Consider the following 27,047-nt stretch of genomic DNA (forward strand, 5'->3'; position numbering starts at 1 on the left):
AATAATATTCTTAAGTCGCGCTTTCGAGACCTGAAAAACGCAATTTAAATTTCATCAATCGGCCTAGTAGAATGGGAGATATAGAACTATCCCCCCTTTTTTAGGGGGCCCAGTGTACTTACATTTAGTAACAAGTTACTCAATGGAAAATCAGTCAAAGTTTGGAGGACATCTGTACATTATACTCAACTTCAAGGCCTCTGAAATTTATCCTTTGTAATACTCCTTACTCAAAATGGGATTCATGTATAGGATATGCATTTCTCCTCATTTCTGCATTAGTTAACTCACTGCTAATTTCCAGAATTTTTTATGAATTATTGCTGCAGTACATTCCACAGGGCCAGATTTAAGTATAAGCTATGCAAGCTATAGCTTAGCCCCCCCCAAATTAAAATATAGTATGAATAGTATTAAAATACAAGGGCCTCGTATCTCAAATAGCTTAGGGCCTTATCAAGTCTTAATCTGGCTCTGACATTGCATAACTACTAACGTAAATGGAATTCATGTTGCAGATGTTAGGTTAGGTTAGGTTAGGTTATTTAATTATGGCAAAGCCTCGAGGACTACCTGCCTAAGGGGAGGGATGCCTTTGTGGAGGACTTTTTAAGGGAAACTGGCTTGTATACACGTTACACATGGGGAAAACCACTCATGCTGCAGAAAAATAATTAATGCTTTGAGCACATACAGATTTATGTATGATACATATATAGATGTCTAGCACTGCAATCTTTTATCTTTTCATTATAAAGTGAAAAAAGTGAAACAGACATTTCAAAATATTTTTATACAGTAAGATATGATAACAATTTTGCATGCAAGTGAAATCTGCTCCTTTTTGAAATGCCAAAATACATCTCAGCAAAATTATAAATCCTTAGCCAACCTATTCAGTTGCTAAAAACAGAACCACAGCAAATCGCAGAGTATTTTATGGTTTTAACCACTCAGCAACTGGCGCTGAACTAACATGCGATAGAGGAGGAAGTAAGAACAACGAATTAAAGAAGGTACCTCTAGTGCAGTGTTTCCTAACCTTTTTTTCCTCGCAAACCAAAAGAAAGGTCTGAAAAAATTTGACGAGCCCCCTATGTAGTCATTAATGACAAAATAAAAAGCAATAAAATTTGATAGAATATATATTTTTCATATTGCAGAATAATTTATTATATTAATCGTGAAATATTTAAATAAAACATTAATTAGACTAAAATGATGGCTATAAAAGTTGAAAACAAGATAAATTTAACAAACTGGTTCTTATGTTTTACATTTGGAAAAACTCTTAATGGGATATTTGTGGCTGTTTGATAGAACAAAGCAATTCTATTACAAAAACTATTCAAACAATTCTATTCAATAAAGCAAAGCAATTCTATTCAATAAACTCTTAATGGGATAATTCTGAAATTTATCCTTTGTAATACTCCTTACTCAAAATGGGATTCATGTATAGGATATGCATTTCTCCTCATTCCTGCATTAGTTAACTCACTGCTAATTTCCAGAATTTTTTATGAATTCTGGAAAGTTAAGCTCAATATCTGAAGTTAGGCTCAATATCTGACAATTTCACAGTCTTAGAACAGGTTCTGCATCTGACCCGTTTCTGTATTTATCTTTCAGATAAGTATATGTTGAAAATCCTTTCTCGCATAGATATGTTGTGCAAAATGGTAATAGAACTTTAACGGCTTTTTTTGACAGAACAGGATATTCATTTTGTATACTGAGCTAGAAGTCCATTAAAGATTGATCTTTAAAAATTGATTCTAGAGAACTGTCATAAGATAACTCTACGAGTTTTTCTTTTTCCAGTATATTTTTCCAGGTTTCCGAACTTACATTTCCTTGAAATGGATTACATATCTAGTTGTTTGAGATGGATATATTGCATATGTTGGGAAAATAGTCATCGAAAGTTAATCAAAGATAGTTCAGATGTTCACATATACTCCTTTTAATGTTTTCATCAAGTTTAATTGAATTTTCTGATAAAAAAACAACTGACAGAATCGAAACATCCATACTCATTCATCTGCAGGCATTGAATCCAAAAATTGATCTTTTTCAACATAGCCTCAATTCTATCATGTACACTGAAAATGGTGACACCCTTGCCTTGTAAAGACATATATTTAATTCATTCAGTTTACAAAAACTGTCAGCTAAATATGCAAGCTTTTGGAGCCAAAGAACATCGGATATACAAGAAGATAGATGAAACAGATGATCAATAAAAAATGCTTGAACTTCAGACTTCAATTCAAACAAATGCGTCAAAACTTTACCACGGGAAAGCCATCTAACTTGTGTGTGAAGTAGTAAAGAAATGTGGAAACTTCCAAAATCCTCACAAAGCAAACTGAATAGATGGCAATTTGTAGCATGCGATTCTATAAAGTTCACAATTTTAACAGCATCACTTAAAGTAGTAGATAACTCTGCAGGAATACGCTTACATACTAAAGCTTGTCTATGAATACAAAAATGAGTCCATTGAATTTTCTCGTTGATCTTCTTCACCCATGCCACAAAAACAGAAAATTTTCCTGTCATTGATTTTGCACCATCTGTACACACACCCACACAATAAGACCAGCTTATTCCATTCTTTTCAAAATACCCATTGATCATATCGAAAATCGCTTCTCTCGTTGTGTAGGTTTTCAAAGGTTTTGCAAATAGTACATCTTCTTGAACAATATTCGTAAAAAGATATCTAACGTAGACAAGCATGACTCGGCATTTGTTACATCCATCGATTTGTCAAGTTGAATTGCAAAATAATTCAATTTTATTCTTTTTAGAAGTTTGTTCTCCACATAATTAGCTAAGTCATTAATTCTACGTGACATCGTGTTGTTTGATAAGGGAATTAGCTCAATTTTCTTTGCTGCCCTTTCCCCAAGTATACATTTGGCGATATCTTTCGCACATGGTCCAATTAAGTTTTCCGCTATTGTATCACTTGTCCAGATTTTGCAATTCTTGTTCTTTTGAAATATTCAAGAGGTTTATCTTTGTGTGTCGGATGTTTTGTTTCAATATGTCTATGAAAAAGTGATGGTTTTAAACTGCTGCTGGCAAGAACTTCGTTACATATAACACACATCGGTTTGGGTTCCGACTCATCCCCAGTAAAATGAAAACCCAATTGCAGATAGTCGCTGTCATATTTTCGCTTTTTCCCTTTTCTATCATCATTTCCTTTGTTTTTCGTCTGGTGAAACGGCACCTCACTACAGCTTTCAGTACTATCATCTCGATTATCATGTCTCGTTTCTAAACGACCCATTTTTAACCATCGATCCATAATAAAAATAAGCTATAATAATAATTATTAAATCATTTACACGAGAACTTGACAGCCACAGTATCACTATCACTTAAGATTTACAAGTGCTAAGCCTATGTATGAACGTCGACAGACAGACAAAATAGACAGTTAATACAACACTACTCTCCCAGTTCCCGGTTGTGAACAAGTTATCTAATTCTAAAATCTGTGGTAAACTGCCTTAATTTGATATTTATTTCAAATTGTATTGTAAAAGAAAATATTACATAGAAGGGAAAACTGCTGCAATGATTTTAAATATAAAGCAGAACATGATACTAATCACATTGATAAAATGTTTTAAATATAAATAAATGTTTGTAATAAAAAGAGAATAGTATTTGATTACTTGAATAAGAGGAATAAATTATAATGTATAAAATTGTTGATATAATTTGATATTGATGAAGCAATTTTGAAAATTAAATAAGGAAAAAAGAAATGAAAATATTGAAATTTATTATAGATTTCTTAACAAACAGGCAGCAAACAATTTGTTTTACAGTGGGTGTGTTCTTTAATTTTTTTTTTTTTTTTGTTTTTGTTTTTGATTTTAATAGCGTTTTCGCCATACAATATTAGTTTCGCGAACCCCCTCTGCAAACACTGCGAACCCCATGGGTTCACGAACCGCCGGTTGGGAATCACTGCTCTAGTGAATGTCGGATCAAATAACAATTCGTGTCAGATGAAAAACATCTTGTCTATGAAAGCTGAAGTAGAAAAAAGACCTTACAAGTGAGGTTAGTAAGTTTCTTGGAAATAATGAGTACTTTTAATATGCACTCTTTGTCAGAAAATGTTGCTAAAAATTTGAAAACTTCAGAATCAACATTGAATATTAAAATTAGTTTCTTTGGAGGATTTTCAGAAAATATAGGTGTTATTGCTGAAGTATAGCTGGAAGTATCCAATGAGATACTAAGAATGCGGATATCAGGTCTGGATAGAAAATTTGTGTAATGTGTGTGCGGGATATTATTTTTGTGTGCCACATTCCAAAGAACAATAAGCAACATATTAAAATAGAAGCAACTTACATTCATTGATTGGAGAAAGCATTGCTACTCAGCCCTTTGATGAAGATTAAAATATAAACATTAAAATTTTATACTCTAACTAATCATACTAAAAAGTAACTATAAAATATATTTTCTGTTTTTCACCTTTTAATTATTTCACTCTTAATTTTATTCGGCGGTACACTGAAGGAGGAGGGACTTCACTGAGAGTTATGGAAAACGTGTGCAACTTTTAAAATTAATTTATTCTGCAGATAATGTGGCTATTAGAAATTTGAGAATATATATCTCGAAACTTTTGCTCATGGACTGTTGACATTTATGAAAAGAAATAAACATGTAAGGCAACGAATCCAATGAATTTCATCCAATCTTTTATTAAAACAAAAAGCACATCAAGAAAAAAACTATGTGAATTCGTAATTAATTTATTCTGCACGCACTATAACTATTAAAGTTTCACACTTCTATAAACCGATAATTTTGCTTAGTTTCTAATGAAGGGGGGGGGGAGTTCTTATTTCCTTGACTGTTAAATAATCAAAACTATTTACCCATGTTAAAAGAAATCAAGCAGAAATTTTTAACTGCCTTAAGGACAACCATGATTTCCTCTAAAGAAATACTAGCTTGTACTTTCTTCACTTCCCACATATACTTTCCTCCTTCTCTCTATGTATATACATGTATTTAGAGCAAACCTGGCTATCTTTTGCACTGCAAAGCTTAAATTCCCATTTGCATAAATTATTAAAAGGATTTAATGCTCCTCCATTTTGGCAATTCGTTTTTGCATATCTGAAATAACGGAAACGCGTGCACCAATGGTCATCTGTTACTATGTTTAATAATAGTAAAAGTATTTAACATAAAACCAGCATCAAACCCCTACAAGTATACAGTCAACACAGCTTAAAATAAAATATATTTTATAACAATAAGTACAGTCAAAAGTCGTTAATTCGGACACCCATAATCCCGACCTCAAAGCTACAAACTTTCTGCGCATGCATCGCTTTGATGCATGCGTGCAAGACCTTTACGGCTGCGAATATGCGTGTGTGCATGCGCATAATATGTTTACGCATGCGCGTTTAATGTATAACGGACGGTATAAGCTAAGCTAAAATTATCTAATTCAGTTAATGTTGCAGATTGCGTTGTTCCTTAATCTTCGAATTCGATGCGGCTTATTATTTTTTGCAGACTGTTAGAGCAATTTTATAAAAGTAAGCTTGAACTTTTGATTATGTCATATAGAATTTTCGATATATATTTACTAATATGTGAAGGATCTACAAAGCAAAAGTATGTTTCGAAGTCCATTAAACAAAAAGTGGAATTGCTGCAAAAATTGGATAAAGGCATATCCTTTATTTCTCTAACCATTCCGAAATCTGTGTATCAATTTCACGGGAGGGAACACCGCGGCACGCAATGAATTGGAAGTTGATCTGTCAGCACTATCCTTATCTTCATGGCAGATTTTTTATTTTATTTGGCTTATAATTCCTTACTAAATGTAGTATTTCCTCTCGATGTACTCCGTCTTTGATATGATTTAAATCAAATTCCTCATCATTATAATTCGCTTCCGATAGTGAAGAAAGCGACACAGAGGTTTTTGAAAATGAAAACATGTCGATTGACAAATTAGTCGGTATTCTCAACATAGCAATTATAGGACCTTGAACAGCGGAACTTTGTAACTAAACAAGAAATTATGTCTGTTTATAGAATTAAAGAGAAAGTATTATCACATAAAACGAAGCAACTTAAACAACTTACATTGAAAGAAATGTTTAATAAAGTAAACAAATAAATATTAAGCTTCTTTTTTTGTAAATTTTAATACCCTTTAGATCATAATTGCTCATTATTTTATAAATTATGGTTTCATATTTTTAATTTTATAATTTCTGCATGCCATCTTACCAGATTTAAACTGATGATCTATAATCCAGAAAAACCGATAATCCGGAATCGCCGAAGTCCCGACAAGTCCGGATTAATGACTTTTGACTGTATAAACATTTACTTTCATGTTCCCAGGATATTATTGCTTTGTTAAATTCCAAGTCTTCATAAAATACACCACAGAAAAAATACATCACAGAACTGATATTATCTAATATGAATTTCAAGATACAAAATTTACATAAGGAAGAATTTAACATGAAAGAATACACTATTAATATTTATACCAATCATTATTTAAAATTGCAAATATATAAGAACATTTGAATTCTGGCAAAAAGCAGAAAATTGTATTCATAAATTTATAATTTGCCACTTGGTGTACAGTGAATAATACATAAATAAAAGCATATCTTATTAATAAAGAACATATTTTCCTTGTGGAATTTTATAGAGAAGAATTAAAATTACAAATATATTAAATCTACATATGTTACTTACTTTATAAAAACTTTATCATTGAAGGTACACGAAGTGCTGTCTCTTAACTGAGATTTACTAGCAATCATTTCTTTTACCCATTCTAGAAATGAATAGAGGCGTAATACTCCAGCATCTGCCATAGTTTCAACAAAATTTGCATCTTCTATTCCATCCCCAGCATCGGCTAATGAAAGGCGCATACCTATCAATAAAATTAAAAGTTATATGAAATTTTAACGAATTATAATTAACCAACTCTCTGGTTGATCATCCTGCGATTTCCACGAGCAACTCAAATGTAGCAAAATTTCTCATTCTGCGATTTCCGTGGGTATATGTTTTTCTTCTTTTATTGAAAAGCGCATCCCGTTTTTAAAAAGTGTTACACCGATCTTAAAAAAGTGTTTGAAACTGTACCACTAATTAATTTTTGGTTGTGCTGTCAAAAGGAATATCCAAGCGTAAGCAAAAAAGCGATACAATTTTTAATGCCTTTTGTCACCACTTATACATGTGAAACTGCGTTCTCAGCCTTGGTGTACTTAAAAAATAAGTATCGAAATAGATTGGATGTCGAACCTAATTTGAGAATAAAATTAAATTTAATTCTAATTTATCCTAATTTGAAATTACTATGTGATGAAAAACAACATCATCCTTCGCACTAAGGTCAAAATATGTAAAACAAAATTTACTTTAAGTTTTAAATGAATTGTCTTTAATTACTTATGCTTTTGTTATATAATTATTTTGCAATTTTTGTGTATGAAATAAACAAACAAATAACTTAAATTCTGATTTTTATTAAAAAATAAAATTTGTTTTGTAAATAAATGTTTTTTTTATAAGGTGGGTCGTGAAAAAATTTAAAATCTCGTACCGGGCAGCGGTAAAAAAAGTTTGGGAAACGCTGGGATAAGTCATGGAAATAGAGGAAAAGTTTGGGAAAACCCACTAGTTTTGGAACCCGGCATTGCACGTGAACACGAAATGGCATGAAAATGATTTGTTACTCAGTGCAATATATATGTGGAACAACAGTTTCAGACCGGATGTAAAAACATAGCATTAAAAATTGAAAGCTAAATTCTCAGCTTGATCAAAATAAATAATTTTTTAAAATGTTAATTTTGACAAATTAACTTTACATAAATTGATTGAAAAAAGTCTGATAACCATATTGTACACAAATACATAATAAATATTATAAAACTTCATAATATTCACCAAGTTACAAGTTTTATAATGCAAAACAGGGATATTATTTAAGAAATTATAGCAATGTATATCATATAGCATTGGAAATAATTCAACTTTTAGCATTGGTCTTCAGACTGGAATGTTGTAAACCTCGCAAGATCAACACTGAATTATGCCACTGCAAACTTACATACCAGAACGGTATGAGTTTGTAATAAAATACTATTAAAAAAATATGTTTTGAAAGGCTGAAAGTGCTTTAGCAAAAATTTCTAAATTTTATCAAATAACTGTCTCCTTTGGAAATTTTCATTAATTTAGAAAAATTGAGTGTATCAATTAAAATAATAATAATTATAAACACTTTAATTATTCAACAGATATAAACCTTACTTAATTTTGTTAGACAGTTAAGTAATTTACTGCAGCAAAGCACGTCACAGTTATCTGTCTCTGTAGACAAATGCTTGAGGAAAAAGGACTCTTATTATAACATGATAAATTCTAACTTTATATAAATATGATAAATTCCGAAACCCTTACACGGCAATCTTTCCAAATGTAAATAGCATATTTCAGCCACTAAAACTATAGAATTCTCATTTCATACAAAATTGTTTTGCCTGTTCTTTCACTGTAGACTATAAAGGAAAGGAATCACCATAAACATTCTTCTAACTTCTTCAGTCAAAAATTTAACAACTGCATGGTCAATTTTAAGCATTTTAGAAAAATTTGCTAAACACTTTATGCTAACTAAATTCAAATTTATGAATTAAAAAAACTCACTTGCATAGAAATTAATACATAATTAAAGAATATGTGCATAAAAATAAAAAAAAAGGGAGTACAGCATACCATCAGCTGAATATTTTCCCACAGCCTCAGACAGTGTTAGAAAATTTCCAGTAGATTTAGACATCTGAAATAATTGGATTATATAGTTGGACATATAGTAGGATTATAGAAGATGATCTTTAAAGACCACATAGATTCAATTTAATAATATCTTTTGCTCAAAGCTCAGATATAAAAAGTTTTCAGAGAATTATAACTTCATGACCCATTACTCTCAAGATAACCATAAAAGAAAAATCATAATACCACAAGAAGTACATGGCAAAGAAACTTTATTCCCAACACTATAATGATTATAACATTTAATTTACTGGGAGAAGTATATTTGTAAAAATATTAATATTTACCATTTCAACAACTTATGAATGCAATATATTTCAATGTATGTAGTCTTGCTGCTATTTGGCAAGTTCAAGATGTCTTTTAATTGAATACATGCCAATATCTACAAATAATAAACGCATCCACCATAAATCATAAACATCATACTCAATATTACCTTTGGGAAATATACTAGCAGGTAACCAATTTTTTTTTTTTTTAAACATCTCTAATGTTTAGAATACTTAGTATAAATAAAGTGCTTTTTACTGCATGGATAAGGTATTATAAATTTCTATTTAAACTTTCCTTGAAACTCCCGATTTTTTACAATAGAATGCATGATGAAAATAAAAATTAATGCATTAAAAGATTTTCGTTTGCCAGCAGTAGTTCCCACTCGTATAAATATGTTATGGTTTCCACTTCTGAGATAATGAACCGGTATATAATTGGCAAGAAAGGTAATATACACTTTTCGAATCAACAAGGAAAGTATATTTTACTGCAACAGATCTTGCCAGAACTACTGCAGGATGTTCCAGTAGCCATCTGAAACCACATGTTTTCCAACATAATGCAGTATTATCCCATTTTAGATTAGATAAAAGAAGCTATCTGTATGGCAGCTTTCCAGGCCATTCAATTGGACATGATAGTCCCAATTTAGGTTCCCATGAGTGCCTAAGTTCCGGACCTCAATTTCATTTGTTTTCATATCAGCAGTCCCATCTATGACACCTTCCCTTTGTATCTGATGAAGAAAATTCATCACTAGAATTTTGACTAACCACAAGTTGTATGTAATGTATTCAGAATATCAGCAGCCCCTAAATCACTGCTATATGTAGGCAATTGTTTTTTTTTTTTTTTTTTTTTTTTTTTTTTTGAGAATTTACTGTGATCATTAATGTTTTACCATCTCTTAAAATTTATCCAATCTTTTTTGAAACTATATAATGCTAACTAAGTAAACACATTGTTACATATTTTTATAATTGTCAAACTGGCTCTGGCTGATATCACATCATTAAACAATTCTTTTTAACTTACATAAGCAAATATGCTGAATGAGACTCGTAATCACTGAAATTTATATTTCATACCAGTAATTTATCTTTACTTTTGGTTTATCAATATATCTCAGAGCAAATAACATAACAATGGAAGTTACATGCCTGAAATACTAAATTGAATGCAAATTGAATAACATACTTAAGCGCACATGCTCAAGATGTATTTTATTCTGTTAACCACTAAGGCTTGCTTGATTTTCATAAATTCATATAAAAGTAATTTTTTAAAAAAAATTATTGACAGAATTAAGTAAAAGCAATTAAATTTCAAAGTGAAATATACAATGATCTTACACAGGCCAGTGCTGCTATTAAACTTCCCTAAAACGTTAGGACATTTCTACTGGCCATGACGTATAAAAAGTGTAACTTCCCAAAGGTTTTGACCTAAAAATATGATAGATTCAAGCTAACCTAAATAACAAGTTGAACTGATATCCTAATTGATTTAGATAAAAATACAGAAATTATATTTAAGGGAATATGTTTCTTTATTAACTTATACAATCAAAAGTCGTTAATTCGGACACCCATAATCCGGAATGATCTATAATCTGGACCTCAAAGCTACAAACTTTCTGCTCATGCGTCACGTTGACGCATGCGGGTAAGACCTTTACAGCTGCGCATGTGCGTGTGCGCATGCGCATAATACGTTTACGCATGCATGTTTAATGTATAACAGATGGTATAAACTAAAATTATCTAATTATCTATTTCAGTTAATGTTGCAGGTTGTGTTGTTTCTTAATCTTCGAATTGGATCCGGCTTATTATTTTTTGCAGACTGTTAGAGCTATTTTATAAAAGTAAGCTTGAACTTTCGATTATGTCAAATAGAATTTCTGATGCTGGAGCTTCTAATGCTGAATTTCCGATTCTGGAATCGCCAAAGTCCCAACGAGTTCAGATTAACGACTTTTGATTGTAAATTTAGATGATTATAAATATTTAGATGATTATAATTTAGATGAATATAATTAGATGATTATAAATTTAGAATGATAATTTAGTAGATATTTTAAAATACATGAAATTACCTTTTCAGAATTCAACAGAAGATGACCATTAGCTCTTATAGATTTGGGCCATTTTTCTGGTTCATTTGGCCAAATGGCACAGTGATTATAAATAAAATAGGTTAAGTGATTTGGAACAAGATCCTTTCCAGAGCAACGGATGTCGACAGGATACCAGAATTCAAATTCACGCTTTAGTCTCTTCAGAGTATCTTTTGGTATGTTTGTTTTAGGAAAAGGAGCATTCTTAAAGAATATGTAATCCCACACTTCTGGAATCATGTCTGAAGGCCTAAAATAAATTTTGCACTATGAAAAATGCTAAAAAATATATTCATAAACAACAAACACAATGTCCATTCATTCTTCGAAATTGAAGACGTGATTAATATATATCCACAAAGAATGAGAAGACACAGAACTGAAAGAGCAGTTTTTGTCATAAATGGCTTCGATTTAAAGTAGGTAAATATCATTTAAAACTGTCATTGCTTTAGTAAAAAAAAACTAAAGAAATTTCAGAAAAACGTGATGTATGTATTTTCCATTAAACCCAAAATATACAAATTTCCATCCTTAAGCTCAGCTGAATTTTATCTCATTTTAGAAGTTAAGTTCAATAGTTGCTAGCCTTGAAAGGGAAAACCAGAAGGTTTTCATACTACAGGGTGATGATATTTTAAAATAACTCCATATATTTAAAATGCATGGTTAAAGTTACTGAACTGAATTCTGATGTAAAATGCATTAATATTTAATTAGATACTCTAAATTTTATGCTCTTTGACTAATTTTACTTTGTAATTTTGTTACACTTTGTATTGAGAAATTTTGAGCAAGCATGAAAAGTTATTACTCACAAAAGAACTTATGGTGAGAATAAAAATAATAACTGATGGATAGATTAAATTTCCTAAATTGGCAGGTGTAAATATTACATTTACATAAAAAGATAAGTAAAAGATATGTATAAGTTTATTATTCTTTTCTGATTTTTAAATTTTTTTAATAGCAAACTTTTCTTAGAAGACAGAATGTTATCTTTAAAAATTCAACTTATACTTCAACAAAGTTTCTTATACTTCGCGATTCTGCAAATCCATATTTATTTGTTTTTCATCATCCAAAAAAAGGAGTATAACTTTAATCTTTTAAGAGTTGCTTAATTTTTATAAAAGTCCTTAAAAAAGCCTGCCACTTTTATTTAAAAAAAAAAAAAATTGAGGCTTCTTAGTGGTATAAATGATTTTATACACAGCTTTTATTTTTATTAGTAAGTATAAATTATACATATAATATATATAAATAATATAATATAGTATATATAAATATAGTAAAATATAGTGCTTTTGGTTTATAACAAACTTTCTGTTCTTGTCCAATTCTGACTACACTTAAGCTTAGAGCTACAATGAACCTCCAAATGTATGAATATCTGCTATTAAGCTTTATGGATACCTTCAGTTGAAACTATTTTTTCATGATCTCTTCTAGAATTTATGTCAGTTTTAACTGAAAAGTTATTAACCCTTAAAATCATTTATACTTAAACTAGTAGTACACAAAGAACGCCTTTATGTTATAATTCTTTTACCTGTGTCTGACTTTTCACAGTTAACCTTTCTTTTACCTGTCCCTGACTTTTCCCTGTGTCTTAAACAAGGGGCGGATTTAACACCCAACTCTTGGAACGTGAACACACAAATCTCATAAGAACATACTGTGCCACAAAAATTATTTTTCTTAGTTATAAATGTGTATCTTAGACAAGAATATGTATTTTCAGAGAAAAACCTAAAACATGGCTTTAATACTTTGTAATTTATTACATAAAATTAATAATGTATGGTAAAACTGAAAATAAATGAAAAAAGTTACAACTACGTTGAATTTAAAACAAAAAATAACTTAAAAGTCTCAACATGGTTAAAAAAAATAACACAGAATTATTCTTTTGCAATTCATCAGTCAAATTTTGCAAGATAATTCATTATTTTTACAGGATAAAATATAAAAAACCCAAGCTTTGGGTCCCTCAAAATTTCCTATGGTGGAGTTCACTCTATAAGAATCTTTTATTGGCTATTATAATATACACTAATGATTATGTAACTGCTTCTAAGTCTGGCAATATGAGGACAGCAAGAAAAATAAATTGGTATATCCAAATTGTAATACTGATGGAGTAATTAATAAAGAAATAATGAATGATAAACCAATTTTTATTAAAATTTTATTAAATTATTGATATTTATTAAATTTCTTTAGGTGTATTGGGCAATTACAGCTAAAAGGGTATTCAACTTATGAAAAACATATTTTAAGCTACAATCAGTTTTAAAAATAGTAATATTAATAGTGAAAAAATATTTACATAGCACTGATTAATGCTTCTTGTGAGAGAATTTTTAGATTATAATTTACTACTGCAAAATAATCACACATAGATTACTTATGATAACTGCAGCTAAAATAAGGTTACAGCTTTAAATACTCTGACCACTGTCTGGTTAACTGTGAATTTAAGCAACTGTATAAAGCATGTTTTTGTAACTGAGAATAAAATAATCAGTACTTCAGTCCCACTGGTGATCCTGCTTTTCCGTCAAGGCTGCCTTTAACACCTCCCTGCAGCAAGTGGCATACTGTATAATATGCCATATATATTGTTGAATCAGAAAGAGATTCTATTAACCAACTTTCATCCCAGGGTAATTTTGTACCTGAAAATTTTTAAATACATGAACAAACATACTATATACATTCCACTAATATTCACATATAACAAATACCGTTATCTATATAGATTTGCCTTGCTAAATTATTTAAAGCAATTTTTCAGATATTCCAAAATTACACAATATCTGCTAAGCACTATAGTCTATTACTTTCAAACAGGCTCTTAAACGGTTGTAGTGACTCTCTCTTCACTTACATGCTGTTGTCACTGCACTGAGGGAATTAGAAGACTTCAGCAAATTTATGAATCAGCATATCTTCTATAGCAGTTTTTACAATGCTTAATAGACCAACCTGGAGGTAAATGACCTTGTGCTTATTTTTATATAAGTAACATACTATTGCTTTCCTTAGAAGTTTTTGCTCATGTGATATAATATGCCGTTAACAAAACTAACAGAAAAGAAACAGTTTCAGTTGCATAACTAGTATTATCCATTTTCACACAGGTTGCACTTTTCGTAATGCCACGATCCCATAAATTGAAATATTCTACTGCATGCTGTTCCATTGAAGTCCCAAATTTTAGTCATGTTTTTCAAAATGTGATTTCTGATATATAGCAGAAAAATTAAGCCAATTTATCGAGAATTATTCGGGTTTACATAAGGAAAAGCATTATATCACACTTATGGATTTTTATTGTACTATCATTTTACCTCCTGCACAATATAATTTTGCAACTCATTATCTTCGACTATGGATTAAAACAAAATTTTTTGTTATGTTATGCAACTTAAATCAAGATATTCAGATTAATAAAATTTTAAAAGAATCAAAGGAAGGAAAAAATGGCAGAATATATTTTTAATGCAACAATGAGGCAATATCTGACTATAAAACTTTATTGCTCTTTTCCGAATAGGAAAAATATCTACAGTCACTTTCTCCAGATTTCAGTAGAAATTTTTAAATTTAATCTCTGAGCTTGGATTTTATTATCTTTATCCACTTCATACCCATCTTTATGTCCATGCGACGGAAAGATGAATGACCTTAACTAGGATTCTGATGAGTTGAAAGAACAACCTTAAAATGCATATACAGTCAAAAGTCTTTAATCTGGACTCGTCGGGACTTCAGCAATTCCGGATTATCGATTTTTCCGGATTATAGATCATCAGTTTAAATCTGGTAAAATGGCATGCAGAAATTATAAAATTAAAAATATAAAACCATAATTTATAAAATAATGAGCAATTATGATCTAAAGGGTATTAAAATTTACAAAAAAAGAAGCTTAATATTTATTTGTTTACTTTATTAAACATATCTTTCAACGCGCGCATGCGTAAAGCATACATTACGCATAGCCGAAATTAGAAAATTGCAACCAGAAAACTATTTGATTTGTATTCGTGATATTTATAATGACGAGGAATTTGATTTAAATCATATCAAAGATGGAGTACATCGAGATAAAATACTACATGATAGTGCTGACAGATCAACTTCCAGTTCATTGCGTGCCGCAATGTCCTCCCCCCCCCCCCCCCGTGCAGAGCAGTGCGAAATTAATTGATAAACAGATTTCGGAACGGTTAGATAAACAATATCCATTTTGACCACTATTGAATGCAATTTAATGATGTTTTTTTGTGACATCTGTACGTAAAGACAGAATAAAGGAATTTTTCTCCAAAAACAAACTATGAAACTGATTTAAAATGGATTCAGACAAGATTTTTTTTATGACGTCTATGTACGTAAGTACGTATGTATCACGCATAACTAAATGACTAGCCTGAGAACATTGAAATTTTATATATAGGATTGCTATAATATGTAGTCATGCACCTCCCTTTTTGGTTGCAATTGGCCACACCAAAAGTACATGAATATATAAACAGTACAAAGCCCGTAATCTGGACTCATCGATTCCGGATTATAGATCATCAACTTAAATCTGGTAAAATGGCATGCAGAAATGATACAATTAAAAATATGAAATCGTAATTTATGAAATAAAGAGCAATTATGATCTAAACGGTATCAAAATTTACAAAAAAAAAAAAAAAAAAAAAGAGCTGTATATTTATTTGTTTACTTTATTAAACATGTCTTTCAATGTAAGTTGTTTAAGTTGCTTCGTTTTATGTACTATTACTTTCTTTTTAATTCTATAAACAGACATAATTTCTTGCTCAGTTACAAAGTTCCGCTGTTCAAGTCCTGTAATTGTTGTGCCGAGAATACCTACTAACTTGTCAATCGAAATATTTTCATTTTCACTAACGTCTCTGTCACTTTCTTCATGCATTTATCCATTTTTTTCAGCAATTCCACTTTTTGTTTGATGGACATCAAAACATGCTTTCACTTTGTAGATCCTTTGGCAGCTCCAGAATCGGAAACTCTTTTTGACATAAACGAAAGTTCAAGCTTACTTTTTGTAAAACTGCTCTAACAGTCTGCAAAAAATAATAAACCAGATCCAATTAGAAGATTAAGGAACAGCACAATCTGCAACATTAACTGAAATGCCTTAGATAATTTTAGCCTAGCTTATACTGTACCTTATAGATTAAATATGCATGCGTAAATGAATCATGCACATGCGCATAAAATTTGTAGCTTTCACGTCCAGATTATATAGATCATTCCGGATTATGGACATCCGGATTAAAGACTTTGTACTGTATATGAAATAATAAAAGCAAGGGAAAGCCAGAACACTGTGAATGGGTAGTACCCAGATAGGATAGATCGTCAATCCATATTGAAGAGAAAGAATTCTCATTGCGTAGTATGCTAATATGTTTACTTGGTAATATCTAAAAAACTTGGCAGTCGAGGCAGTTTTAATTCCATTTTTATTTGCAATTGATATTTTGGCATAGCGAAATTACATCCAAGCAGAGCAGAGGGAGAAGCTGAAGTGCATAGTTATACAAGATGGAAGCAGACGAAGAAAAAGGATTTGGTTTGAGTTAAAAGTTTCAGTTCACAATTATTATGCACCACTGCAGCACAGGCCATACAAAAAAGAATGATCTAGGAATGATGCAATTGAGAAATGTTATTACAATTTTTAGACAGAGACGGAGAATTAAAGAGTTATCATTAGTTTAAATTATAATTTTGATTCACATATTTTTTATCTTATATATATATATATACCTATTGTGTTACTCGGCTCAGTGAGCTCATTTTTTTTAATTCTTAGATGTTGGTAAATTGTGCAGTTTTTGTTTTAAAAATGATTGAATTATATTGTCTTGCTTTCCGGTTAAGGTTTTTATGACTTTAGTTAATCTGCATGCAATAGTTGTAGAATTATCAACAATTTAAAAGTTGTTTAAGCGCGGCTAAGACTAATTTTTGTTTACCATAGATGCCATATTTTACATTTGAAATTTAGCAGAACAGTGAATTCAGTTTTTCACATTCAGCATGTTTTTGCTGAGTAGGACCAAAATTAAACTTTTATTTTAGTGCACTGAAAAATCTGCCTTGTTGCTTGCTTTTGCAGAGAAACTCTAATTTTAATTGTATATGTTTTTTAATTGCTTTAACTGTATTTGGTATTTTATATTTTTCAGTTTTAAATGAAGGTATTTTGAGGTTTTATGTATTTCTGCCTTTCCGCAAACTGAGAACAGAATTAATTGAATGAGAAATATATGTCTAATGAAATTTGAGGAAATAAGTTTAAATGAAATGCAGTAAAAAATGCGTATAATTTAATATTCCATACAAGAAAGTCATGTGGTGTACACATCAGATTTTTTAACATTAAAATTTAAATATACTGGCCATGTAAAAATAAAAATTAAAAAAAAAAAAAAAAAAAAAAAAAAACTAACTTTAATAAAAATTTTTCAAGATTACTTTACAAACTGTTCAATTATGCAAATTTTGTGATTAGCTTGATCATTAAACATAAATAAGAGTAAAAAAAAACAAACTTTAGCATTTAATAAATTTACACCTAATTTTGAAAAAAAAAAAAAAAAAAAATTAGTATGAAATATTACCTAGGCCGTAGGATCTTGAACATGCATGCTCTCTCAACCAATCTAAAGTAGCATTAAAATTTCTTCTCACTTCTTCCGAATATGTTTCCGTTCGTGACAGAGCTTTTGAAGCTAAAGCCTTCCATGATGGTTCACCATAATCCAGATACCTTTAAAAATGAAATACATTAAACATGACCAACCTTCCCTTCCCTCCAATTACTATATTAACACAATAGAACTATAAAGGGCACTTTTGTCCCCCCCCCATCTTTTTACTAGTCAAAAATTAAGGCACAAAAACATGATTCTTTTCTAGATTTTTTAAAAAATAACTTTAAAAATAACACAATAGAACACTTTCTTTGGCAGTGAGGACTTTATTTAAATATTTTTTTCAAGAGTGCATAAAAGTGATCATTTCTGAGGTATGAAAAGTTTTAATAGGTTTATGCTTCAGTGATGACCAAGCAGTGCATGTTCACATAAATTTTGTTAGCACAAATATTAAAGCTATATTTAAGTGGTATTAAAGCTTATCAGTTCTTAAATGTCTATTATTATGGTCTTTAAGGAATTTGAGGTCATGATTTCATAAAAGATTGAATATTTAAAAAAATTATCATATATTATATTCTCAACCATTTGAAACTTCCTCTATATCCATATGTAATTATTATGTAACATTATATCCATACGTAATTATTAATGCTAGGTGCGAGTTTCATAAAGGCTAAAAAATAATTGATAACTTATAACTGTAACCTATAAGAACTGTAAATAAATCATTAAATGAAAAAATTTACTATACATTCTAGCAAACCTAAATCTAATTTTCAATTTTAGTCTTTCTGCCAACATCTCCAATTTACATTTTTTCTTTCTCATGTAATATACAAAAAATGTGTACTTTTCTATGTAAAAAATACATTTTTCACATGAAACTACATGCAAAAGTACATTTGCACATTATATAATGTCCTCAGTATCAAAATATCTAATTAAAATACAGGTACAAAAACCCACATGAAAATCTGGTACTCACAAATTACTAGAATGAAAAGTTATTCAATACTTTAACACAAAATAATAAAAAAATTATTAAAATTAATTATTAAAATATAATAATAAAACTGTATTATATGAACTGAAGCAGAGCTTCAAATAACCAAACTTACTAGAATCACAACTCATTTTAATATTTGGTTGATATTAATTGAATAACTGGGTTGTTACTTTCTGCAGTCTAAATTAAGTTCTTTGGATATGGCAAAGTGTACAAGAACTATTAACCACAGAGAAGGCGTGCCTTTAAGGAAAACTGGCTCGCATTTACATTCTGTATGCCAAATATGCATTCATTGTAATGTAAATAAGCGAATTTTATTTTCTCATATTTATTTGCGGAAAATAACATACAAGATATCCTTTTCAAATTATTTTTTTATTTCCCTAAACATACAGCATATTTCAACTGAAATAAAAAAATGATAGTAATTTTTGTTAAAATAAGTTCCAAATATACAGGGTTATTCAAAAAGAAAGAGCAGATTTCAAACATTTATTTCTTCCAAACTACTAAAGATGGAAACATGATTCTAACGTTAATGGATAGAGAAAAGTTTACAATTATGATATGCATTCAATATGAGCACCGTGTGTTACACAAAAAATGTCAAAATGGTGGCTCATTTCTTGCCCCACACAAATCAGCTGGTCTTTGGTTATCGAATTTACTGCTTCAATAATTCGATGTCATAGATTTTCAAGAGTGTCAGGCATAGGAGGGATAAAAACACGCTCTTTTACGTAACTCTTACCCATACTAAATTGTACACTTTTCTCTATCCATTAATGTTAGAATCATGTTTCTATCTTTTGTAGTTTGGAAGAAATACATGTTTGTAATCTGCTCCTTCTTTTTGAATAACCCTGTATTGTATTTTAATTGCGTAAAATGAAATATATCGCCTAGTTCTACTCAACTAAAATATACAACAGAGCTATCAATCAGTCAAAATCAAAGATTTTCCCCACAAACAGAAAGAGAGCTACAAAGATCATCGGTAACATTAGCTTAAACTAATATACATTCTATTTAAAATAAAAAAAAAAAAAAAAAGGAGAGGAAGGAGTTACCCAAGTGGGACCAAAATTTGGACTACATTTGATTTTAAGATATTTAATATCAAAAACTTAATAAAAGCAGCAGGTAAATCAAAGCACCAGTGTCAAATATCATAATCAAACATTTTATGATAAAATATTAATAATACATCAAGCCTGTGAAAATTAAATGAAATTAAATATGCCCCTCAATTTAGTTAGCATGTTTTAAAAAGTGATAACTGAATGAAACAAAGTTAAAAGTAAAAAACAAATTTTCGACCTCATACATATGACATCTTACTAAGGCAGTAAACAAAAATTAAACAATGACACTAAAAAAATTTAGGTTCCAATACCATTGATCACAAAGGGCTACAACACATTCATCTCCAGATCTTGACATCACTTTCTTTTCAGGTTCCATGTATACGACAGCTTCTTCCTATAGATATATTTAAGTACCACATATTATTTGGCATAATTTATGTAACTAAAACGGCATTCATAAAAGTTATAGAATTTGGATATATAGAAAATGCTTATTATGACTACCTCTCATGTTCTAAAGAAGAAGAATGTAGTAATCAGCAGTCATTATCATAAAAAATAAATTTAATACACTCTCATCAGCCAGAAAATGTTTTACTTAGTCTGATAATGAAATGATCATTATAACAAACAATAACTGTTTAATTATAACAAACAATAACAATATTTGATAAACAAGAAAAATGCTTAACATATTTATTAGATATTTTTTTGATAGAAAATATATATCCCAATATTTATCACTTAACCCCTTAAAGCAGGAGTTTTTTTTTTCCGGAAAAACTGCTAGAAAAATTATACTTTTTTTGTTTTTTGTTTTTTTTAGCAGAAAATATATAGTGCAAGTTATTTTTTTTATTTGTACTAGTTATTATTAGTCCAAAGGGATTTGAGTCCAGAAGGACTATTACTTTCATTTTGGCATTTTGCGTCAGACTCCTATAAATGTCGGTTCCCTTTTCAAACTGTTGCCACAAAATGTTAGAGTCCTGCATTATGTTTGAAGAAATTAAATAATGAAAAATCTGCATAAATGTATGTATATTTCTCGCATTGTGATAAAACAACGGTAACTAGAGCCATCCAATTTTGAATGACGTAATCCTACTGCGAATATGGGCATCTGAAATCCCAAATTTGAAATTTGTTTTATTATTGATTTCATATTTTGTAAAATTTAACGAATTTTTGAGTAACAAACTCAATGATTTAAAAGCGAGCAATGGCAACACTCTACTGGGGGGCCTTTTCTTTTTATCCCCAGCACATCGAACTGTGTATCGAAAATTCTAAACATATGCTCATTTTAAAATTATTTTGCAACATTGCTATTGAACTACATTTTATGGTTTAAGTGCAAAGAGCATGATATTTAATAAATAAAGGCAACACAAAAAACATTAAAAAAAAAAAAAAAAAAAAAAAAAAAAGCCCCTTTGGTTGTAATTTAAAATCTGAAACATTTAAGACTTTTTTTTATTATTATTTTTTTTTATTTGTACTAATTTTATACGAATTTTTTGCTACAGCCAAAATCTCGTCGTCATTATCTTCAGATTCACTTCCATCACTCAAGAGATCATAACTTTTATCGCTGAAACTTTCTGATAAATTGGCATATTCAAAATCGTCAGAGTTGCTCATTATCAGACAACGTTTTCTAAATAAGTTACAAAAACACTTAGTAAAATTTAATTTATGGTTAACTGTTTACTTTTATGAAAATTAATGCAATAAAAACTGATATATTACCTTTTCCACACCAAACAACTGCTCTATAACAAAGAATTCCTAATAAACTTATAGCTAATCATCAAAATGCACCACGTGGTTTACACAAAAAAATGCTGCATAGCCGATAACTTCTGCCCATGTCAGACACGGGCAAATGCATTAAGGGGTTAATATCAATAAAAATAAGCATCATATTCACTTACTTTATTAATTAAATCTTTCTGGATTAGCTTCTTCACATCTTGAACCTTTTGTCCCTTGTACTTACCAAGCAGCATAACCTAAAGAATATAAATCTTTTCACCACACCAGAAATACAAGACAAAACAAAAAACATTTCCCAGCACCAAAACGAAGCATTGAAATACATAAAAAAAAATAATGTTTTTCAATAAGAAAAAAGCTTGGTGATAGAAAAGTCCCATTACAAAACAACATTACAGCATTAGCAAAAGAAACATAAAAATGTAATCTGGAAAAAGTACAAAAAATAGCATAACATCTAAATAAAATGTAGAGTTTAAATTCTCTAAAAAATCTTTAAAATTCTTGAAATGTTCTCGCAAATACTATACAAAAATGTTCTGAATTTGGAGTCCTACGTTTTTCATGAAATAATTAAAAATATGCACGGTTTTTGTCGTTCTTACTTGAATATCACAATATAAATTTGATAGTTTTTGAGTTTTAAAGTCTTTCATAAAAACTATGGTAATCAATGTAAAACTAAAACATTTCCATTACATATTCATCAGATTCTATTAAAATTAATAATTATTTACTATTATAAAAGAGAACCCAATTTTCTTATTCTTATTCAATTTAAAATGTACTTTAGAAATTAATATACAGAAACAAACAAAATACAGTACAAAGTCCGTACTCCAGACGTCCATTATCCGGAATGATCTATAATCCGAACCTCAAAGCCACAAACTTGCGCATGCGCGTAAAGCGTTTACCCATGTGCGCTTCCGATCGTGAAGAAAGTGACAAAGAGGTTATTGAAAACAAAAAAATATCAATTGACAAGTTAGTCGGTATTCTCGACACAGCAATTACAGGACTTGAACAGTGGAACTTTATAACTGAAATTATGTCTGTTTATAGAAACAAGAAATTACGTCTGTTTATAGAATTAAAGAGAAGGTATTAGCACAAAAAACGAAGCAACTTAAACAACTTACAATGAAAGAAATGTTTAACCCTTTGCGGCATGGTGGGTCAATATATGTCCCACCTAATTAATATTTATTTTCTCAGTTAGCAATTTCCGTTAGAAATTTTCTAATCTTTTAAAAATAATCTATTTTAGTTATTATTTTTCTCAGTAGATGTTACTACTATACCAGGGCTTAAGTTTATAAGCAAAAAATATTCAAAATAGGATCACAAGAGTGATATCCATGTATCTCGCATTTTTCAATATTTTAAAAATTTTGGTATACAATTTATGATATGTATGATTCTTTTTAATATTCAAAGGTATTTTATTTTCAAAAATCTTAATTGGATTCAATATTTTATAACATTAATTTTGCAGTTGAAATAAGTGGGTTAAAAATTGTCCCACCACACACTTGAATTTCCGCTCAATAGATGGCAGCACTCACGATTATTTTTTCTTTTCTTTTTTGCATCTACTTTTTTCGTGATTGCGCGTGCTTTTACATCTGTTGTATGCTCTAATGTGCTAAAATGTCTAGAAAAAAGTTAACAACTCAGGAAGCTTTGGATCTTTTTGCTGAATTGCCATCCGATTGCTACTCAAATGCTTCAGATGTCAGTTCTGATTCAGGTGAAATTGAAATCCAAGAGAGAATAACTGAGGTTGAAGTTATTGCTGAAGAAGAAAGGAAAGTAATAATTTGTTTCGCTATTTAAAGACACAGACCCATCTATGCATGTGCACTGTAAATATGAATCGGAAGTATCTACCCAAAAATTTAAAAGACAAATTTATGTCAAGAGAATATATAGACTTTTCAGTTAGCAATGATTCAATTTATTGCATAAAATGAAAGGATAAAAGATCCGTTTCTATCCTGTCTTGCTTGGAAAAGGCAACTGAAATGAAAGAAATTAATAGAAAAGAACGAGATGGAAAGACAAAAAAAGTACTGTGCCCAAACAGCATTATTTCATACAATAAGAATATGGGATATGTCGACTGATTGATCAACTGAAAGGACTATATGAAATAAACCGCAAAAGCAAGAAATGGTGGCACATGTATATTTTTTTACTTTTTAGATGCGAGTATAGTAAACGCATTTATTCTATTTAAGTTTGTTCGCGAACCCGATCATGATGTAGAAACAATGAAAGATTTTCTTCTCTCAGTTATAGAAAGTCTAATGGCACTTGCAGGCAAGAAAGAGCTGAAAAGAAAACTGAAATCCCCAGTTCAAATAAAAACTAAAAACCTGTTCGTACAACCAGAAAAAGAGACTAAAAAATGTAAGTCACACTCTAAAGAGAACTAGCAGAAGAAGATGTGCATATTGCAGCACATCGAAAGAAGAACGACGAACATTTTGGATGTGTGGAACATGTGAAGTGCCTCTATGCTTACAAAAGAATGAAACAACATGTTTTTCAAAGTTTCATGAAAAATGACTTTTTTTCAATTTTAATCATATATAAATGTTTTTGAATCAAGTGCCAATTTTAATATTTTATTTAGTATCATATGTACGAGTATCAAATTTTAATCTTAAAATAATATTCAAGAAAATATTTTCTTTTGTTCCTAAAATTTAAAAATATTAAATATATATATGCAAAATTTTACAAGTCATGCATTATGCAATAAGTACAAAATGTATTTTAGTGTGTTTATTATGAATATTTTAGAATGCACACTTTATTTTGTTTTTTCATTCCACATATGATTTTTTTTTCCTGCTATACACCAATATGCTATAAGAAATGTGCTAGTTGCATGGTGGAACAAACGGTATCCCACCTTACCCCGTAAAAAATAAAGCGCAGAATTTTTTTCAAGCTTTAAAGGCACTTAAGTAAGTCCATCTGACTTATTCTAAGGCATTTTTTTAAAGATTAAAATATATTTTTAAATATGCGTGTCGCAAAGGGTTAATAAAGTAAACAAATAAATATTAAGCTTTTTTTTTTGTACATTTTGATACCCTTTAGATCTTAATTGCTCTTTATTTCATAAATTACAGTTTCACATTTTTAATTGTATAATTTCTGCATACCATCTTACTAGATTTAAATTGATGACCTATAATCTGGAAAACCCCCTAATCCGGAATTGTACAAGGAAGTAAAAAGGGAGAGGAGAACTTCCCTCCATTAATAATAATAGTATATATGAAAAATTTAGTGATTTTCATACCATGAGAGCCTTCAAAGTTTATACACTCACGTTTGTGAAAATTGCAACACCAAGAAGGAATCGTCATAAATGAATGCAATTTAATACACAGTTGAGTGGTAGTGGTACAAATAAATGATTAAATGTTCAAAGCAAACAAACAAGAACAAGAGATCAGAATCAGTATTTTGTGTGGCCACCACGCGCTGCAATAAGTGCTGCTACACGACGTGGCATGGAGTCAAACAAAGTTTGAATGTCTGACTGAGGAAGAGCATTCCATATCGTTTGTACGCGTACCCAAAGTTCGTCTGCAGACGCAACAGGACGAGGATCACGAGCAAGACGCTGACCAATGACATCCCACGCATGTTCAATTGGCGACATATCCGGGGAACACGCAGGCCAAGGAAAAAGCTGTACCTGCTGCGCTGCAAAGAAGGATTTAACAATCCGAGCAGTATGAGGGCGGGCATTGTCCTGTTGAAATACAGCGCCTGGCAAGCTTTGAAGGAAGGGAACAGCTTCGGGCTGAAGAACTTCACGGATATACCGGTTGCTGTTCAGATTGCCCACAATTCATAGCAATTGAGTCTATGATATACTATGGCGCCCCAGACCATAACTCCGGGTGTTCATCTACTGTGGCGTTCGATAATGCACTCCGGAAGGTGGCGTTCAGCGGCATAGCGTCTGACACGAATGCGGCCATCATGGTACCACAAATTAAAGCGGGATTCGTCAGAAAACACGACATGCTGCCAATCAGCACGCCAGTCTCTATGCTGATTGGCCCATTGTAGCCGCAGGCGGCGATGGTCGTGCGTTAGGGGGATCCTGTATAAAGGAGTCCGTGCGCGCAGTCCACACTGCAGCAGACGTCTACGAATTGATGAAGCACACAATGAAACACCTGTAGCTATTGACCACAGTGCTGCCAATTGTCTAGAGGAAGCTGTACGGTCTGTCCGCGCCATGCGGACCAGGTGTCTATCATCGCGAGCTGACGTCACATTTCGGGGTCCACTCCCGGATTTCCGAGTTGTCCGACACTTGTCCGTCCACTGCTTCCAAACGCGCATCACTGTGCTGCTGTTACGCTGCACACGAGAGGCTACTGCACGATACGACAATCCAGCTTCACGAAGGCCGATGATTCTCCCTCGTTCAAACTCTGTAAGTTGTTCAAATCTCACTCTCTTTCGTCGACGAGCCATAAGTACAGATTGAGTTAACGTTTACCACTAGCAGATAACCACCGATAACCATACACACCTCGCTACAGCCGTCTATTTATTCGGATCCATCAGCCGTTCAGAGGGCGCTGCTCAGCATACGCATGCGCTACGGATTTGCAATTCTAATCATTTGCATATCATGCGCTACTTTGCATTTCCTGAAAATTTCAGCTCACTCGCGTAAGTCCTTCATGGTGTTGCAATTTTCACAAACGTGAGTGTATTTACTTCATTCTCAAAATAATTAGAAACTCCTAGAACTAAAATTTTTAAAGCAATAACCTTAATTCTTGCAATAATTCAAAAATTCCAAATATTATTTCAAAGGTTGTAGGGATTTATATTTATTTTGAATAACCAGTTAAGTTTATGCTTTCTTTCCTATAAGCCTTCATTCCCCTAATTGTCAAAGTCAGAATATTTATGTTTGGTAGCGCGCATGAAGGAATGCAAATTCTACCATTAGGAGAAAAGATTTAAATACTGAGTTCTAGAAGGGAAAGTTAGAAAACATCGGGTAAGCACTGTACATTTGTAGTGTGAGCTTCTGATTCTGCCTATATTGTTGGTTAAAGTGGCATAATTGCTATTTCTTTGCTGCCACTAGACTTAGATGCAGTTTTAGGTAACAGGATTAT

At 30.8% G+C, this 27,047-nt stretch overlaps 1 protein-coding gene across 2 annotated transcripts in view; it reads right to left on the minus strand.

The window, feature by feature from the left end:
- The window catches only part of LeuRS (Leucyl-tRNA synthetase), a 97,512-nt gene that overhangs the window by 24,424 nt on the left and 46,041 nt on the right, over positions 1–27,047 (minus strand). For both annotated transcript variants that reach the window (XM_085819580.1, XM_085819579.1), the window contains exons 13-19: positions 22,032–22,109; positions 20,403–20,488; positions 17,959–18,107; positions 13,818–13,965; positions 11,264–11,534; positions 8,827–8,890; positions 6,787–6,970 (exon numbers count right to left, since the gene is read on the minus strand). In XM_085819580.1, the coding sequence (XP_085675706.1) occupies positions 6,787–6,970; positions 8,827–8,890; positions 11,264–11,534; positions 13,818–13,965; positions 17,959–18,107; positions 20,403–20,488; positions 22,032–22,109 (980 nt within the window). The remainder of the gene's footprint in view (positions 1–6,786; positions 6,971–8,826; positions 8,891–11,263; positions 11,535–13,817; positions 13,966–17,958; positions 18,108–20,402; positions 20,489–22,031; positions 22,110–27,047) is intronic.

The sequence above is a fragment of the Stegodyphus dumicola genome, chromosome 6 (genome assembly GCF_044657685.1).
Source record: "Stegodyphus dumicola isolate Sdum_Otavi_A_Nest chromosome 6, ASM4465768v1".
Classification (NCBI taxonomy): Eukaryota; Metazoa; Arthropoda; class Arachnida; order Araneae; family Eresidae; genus Stegodyphus; species Stegodyphus dumicola.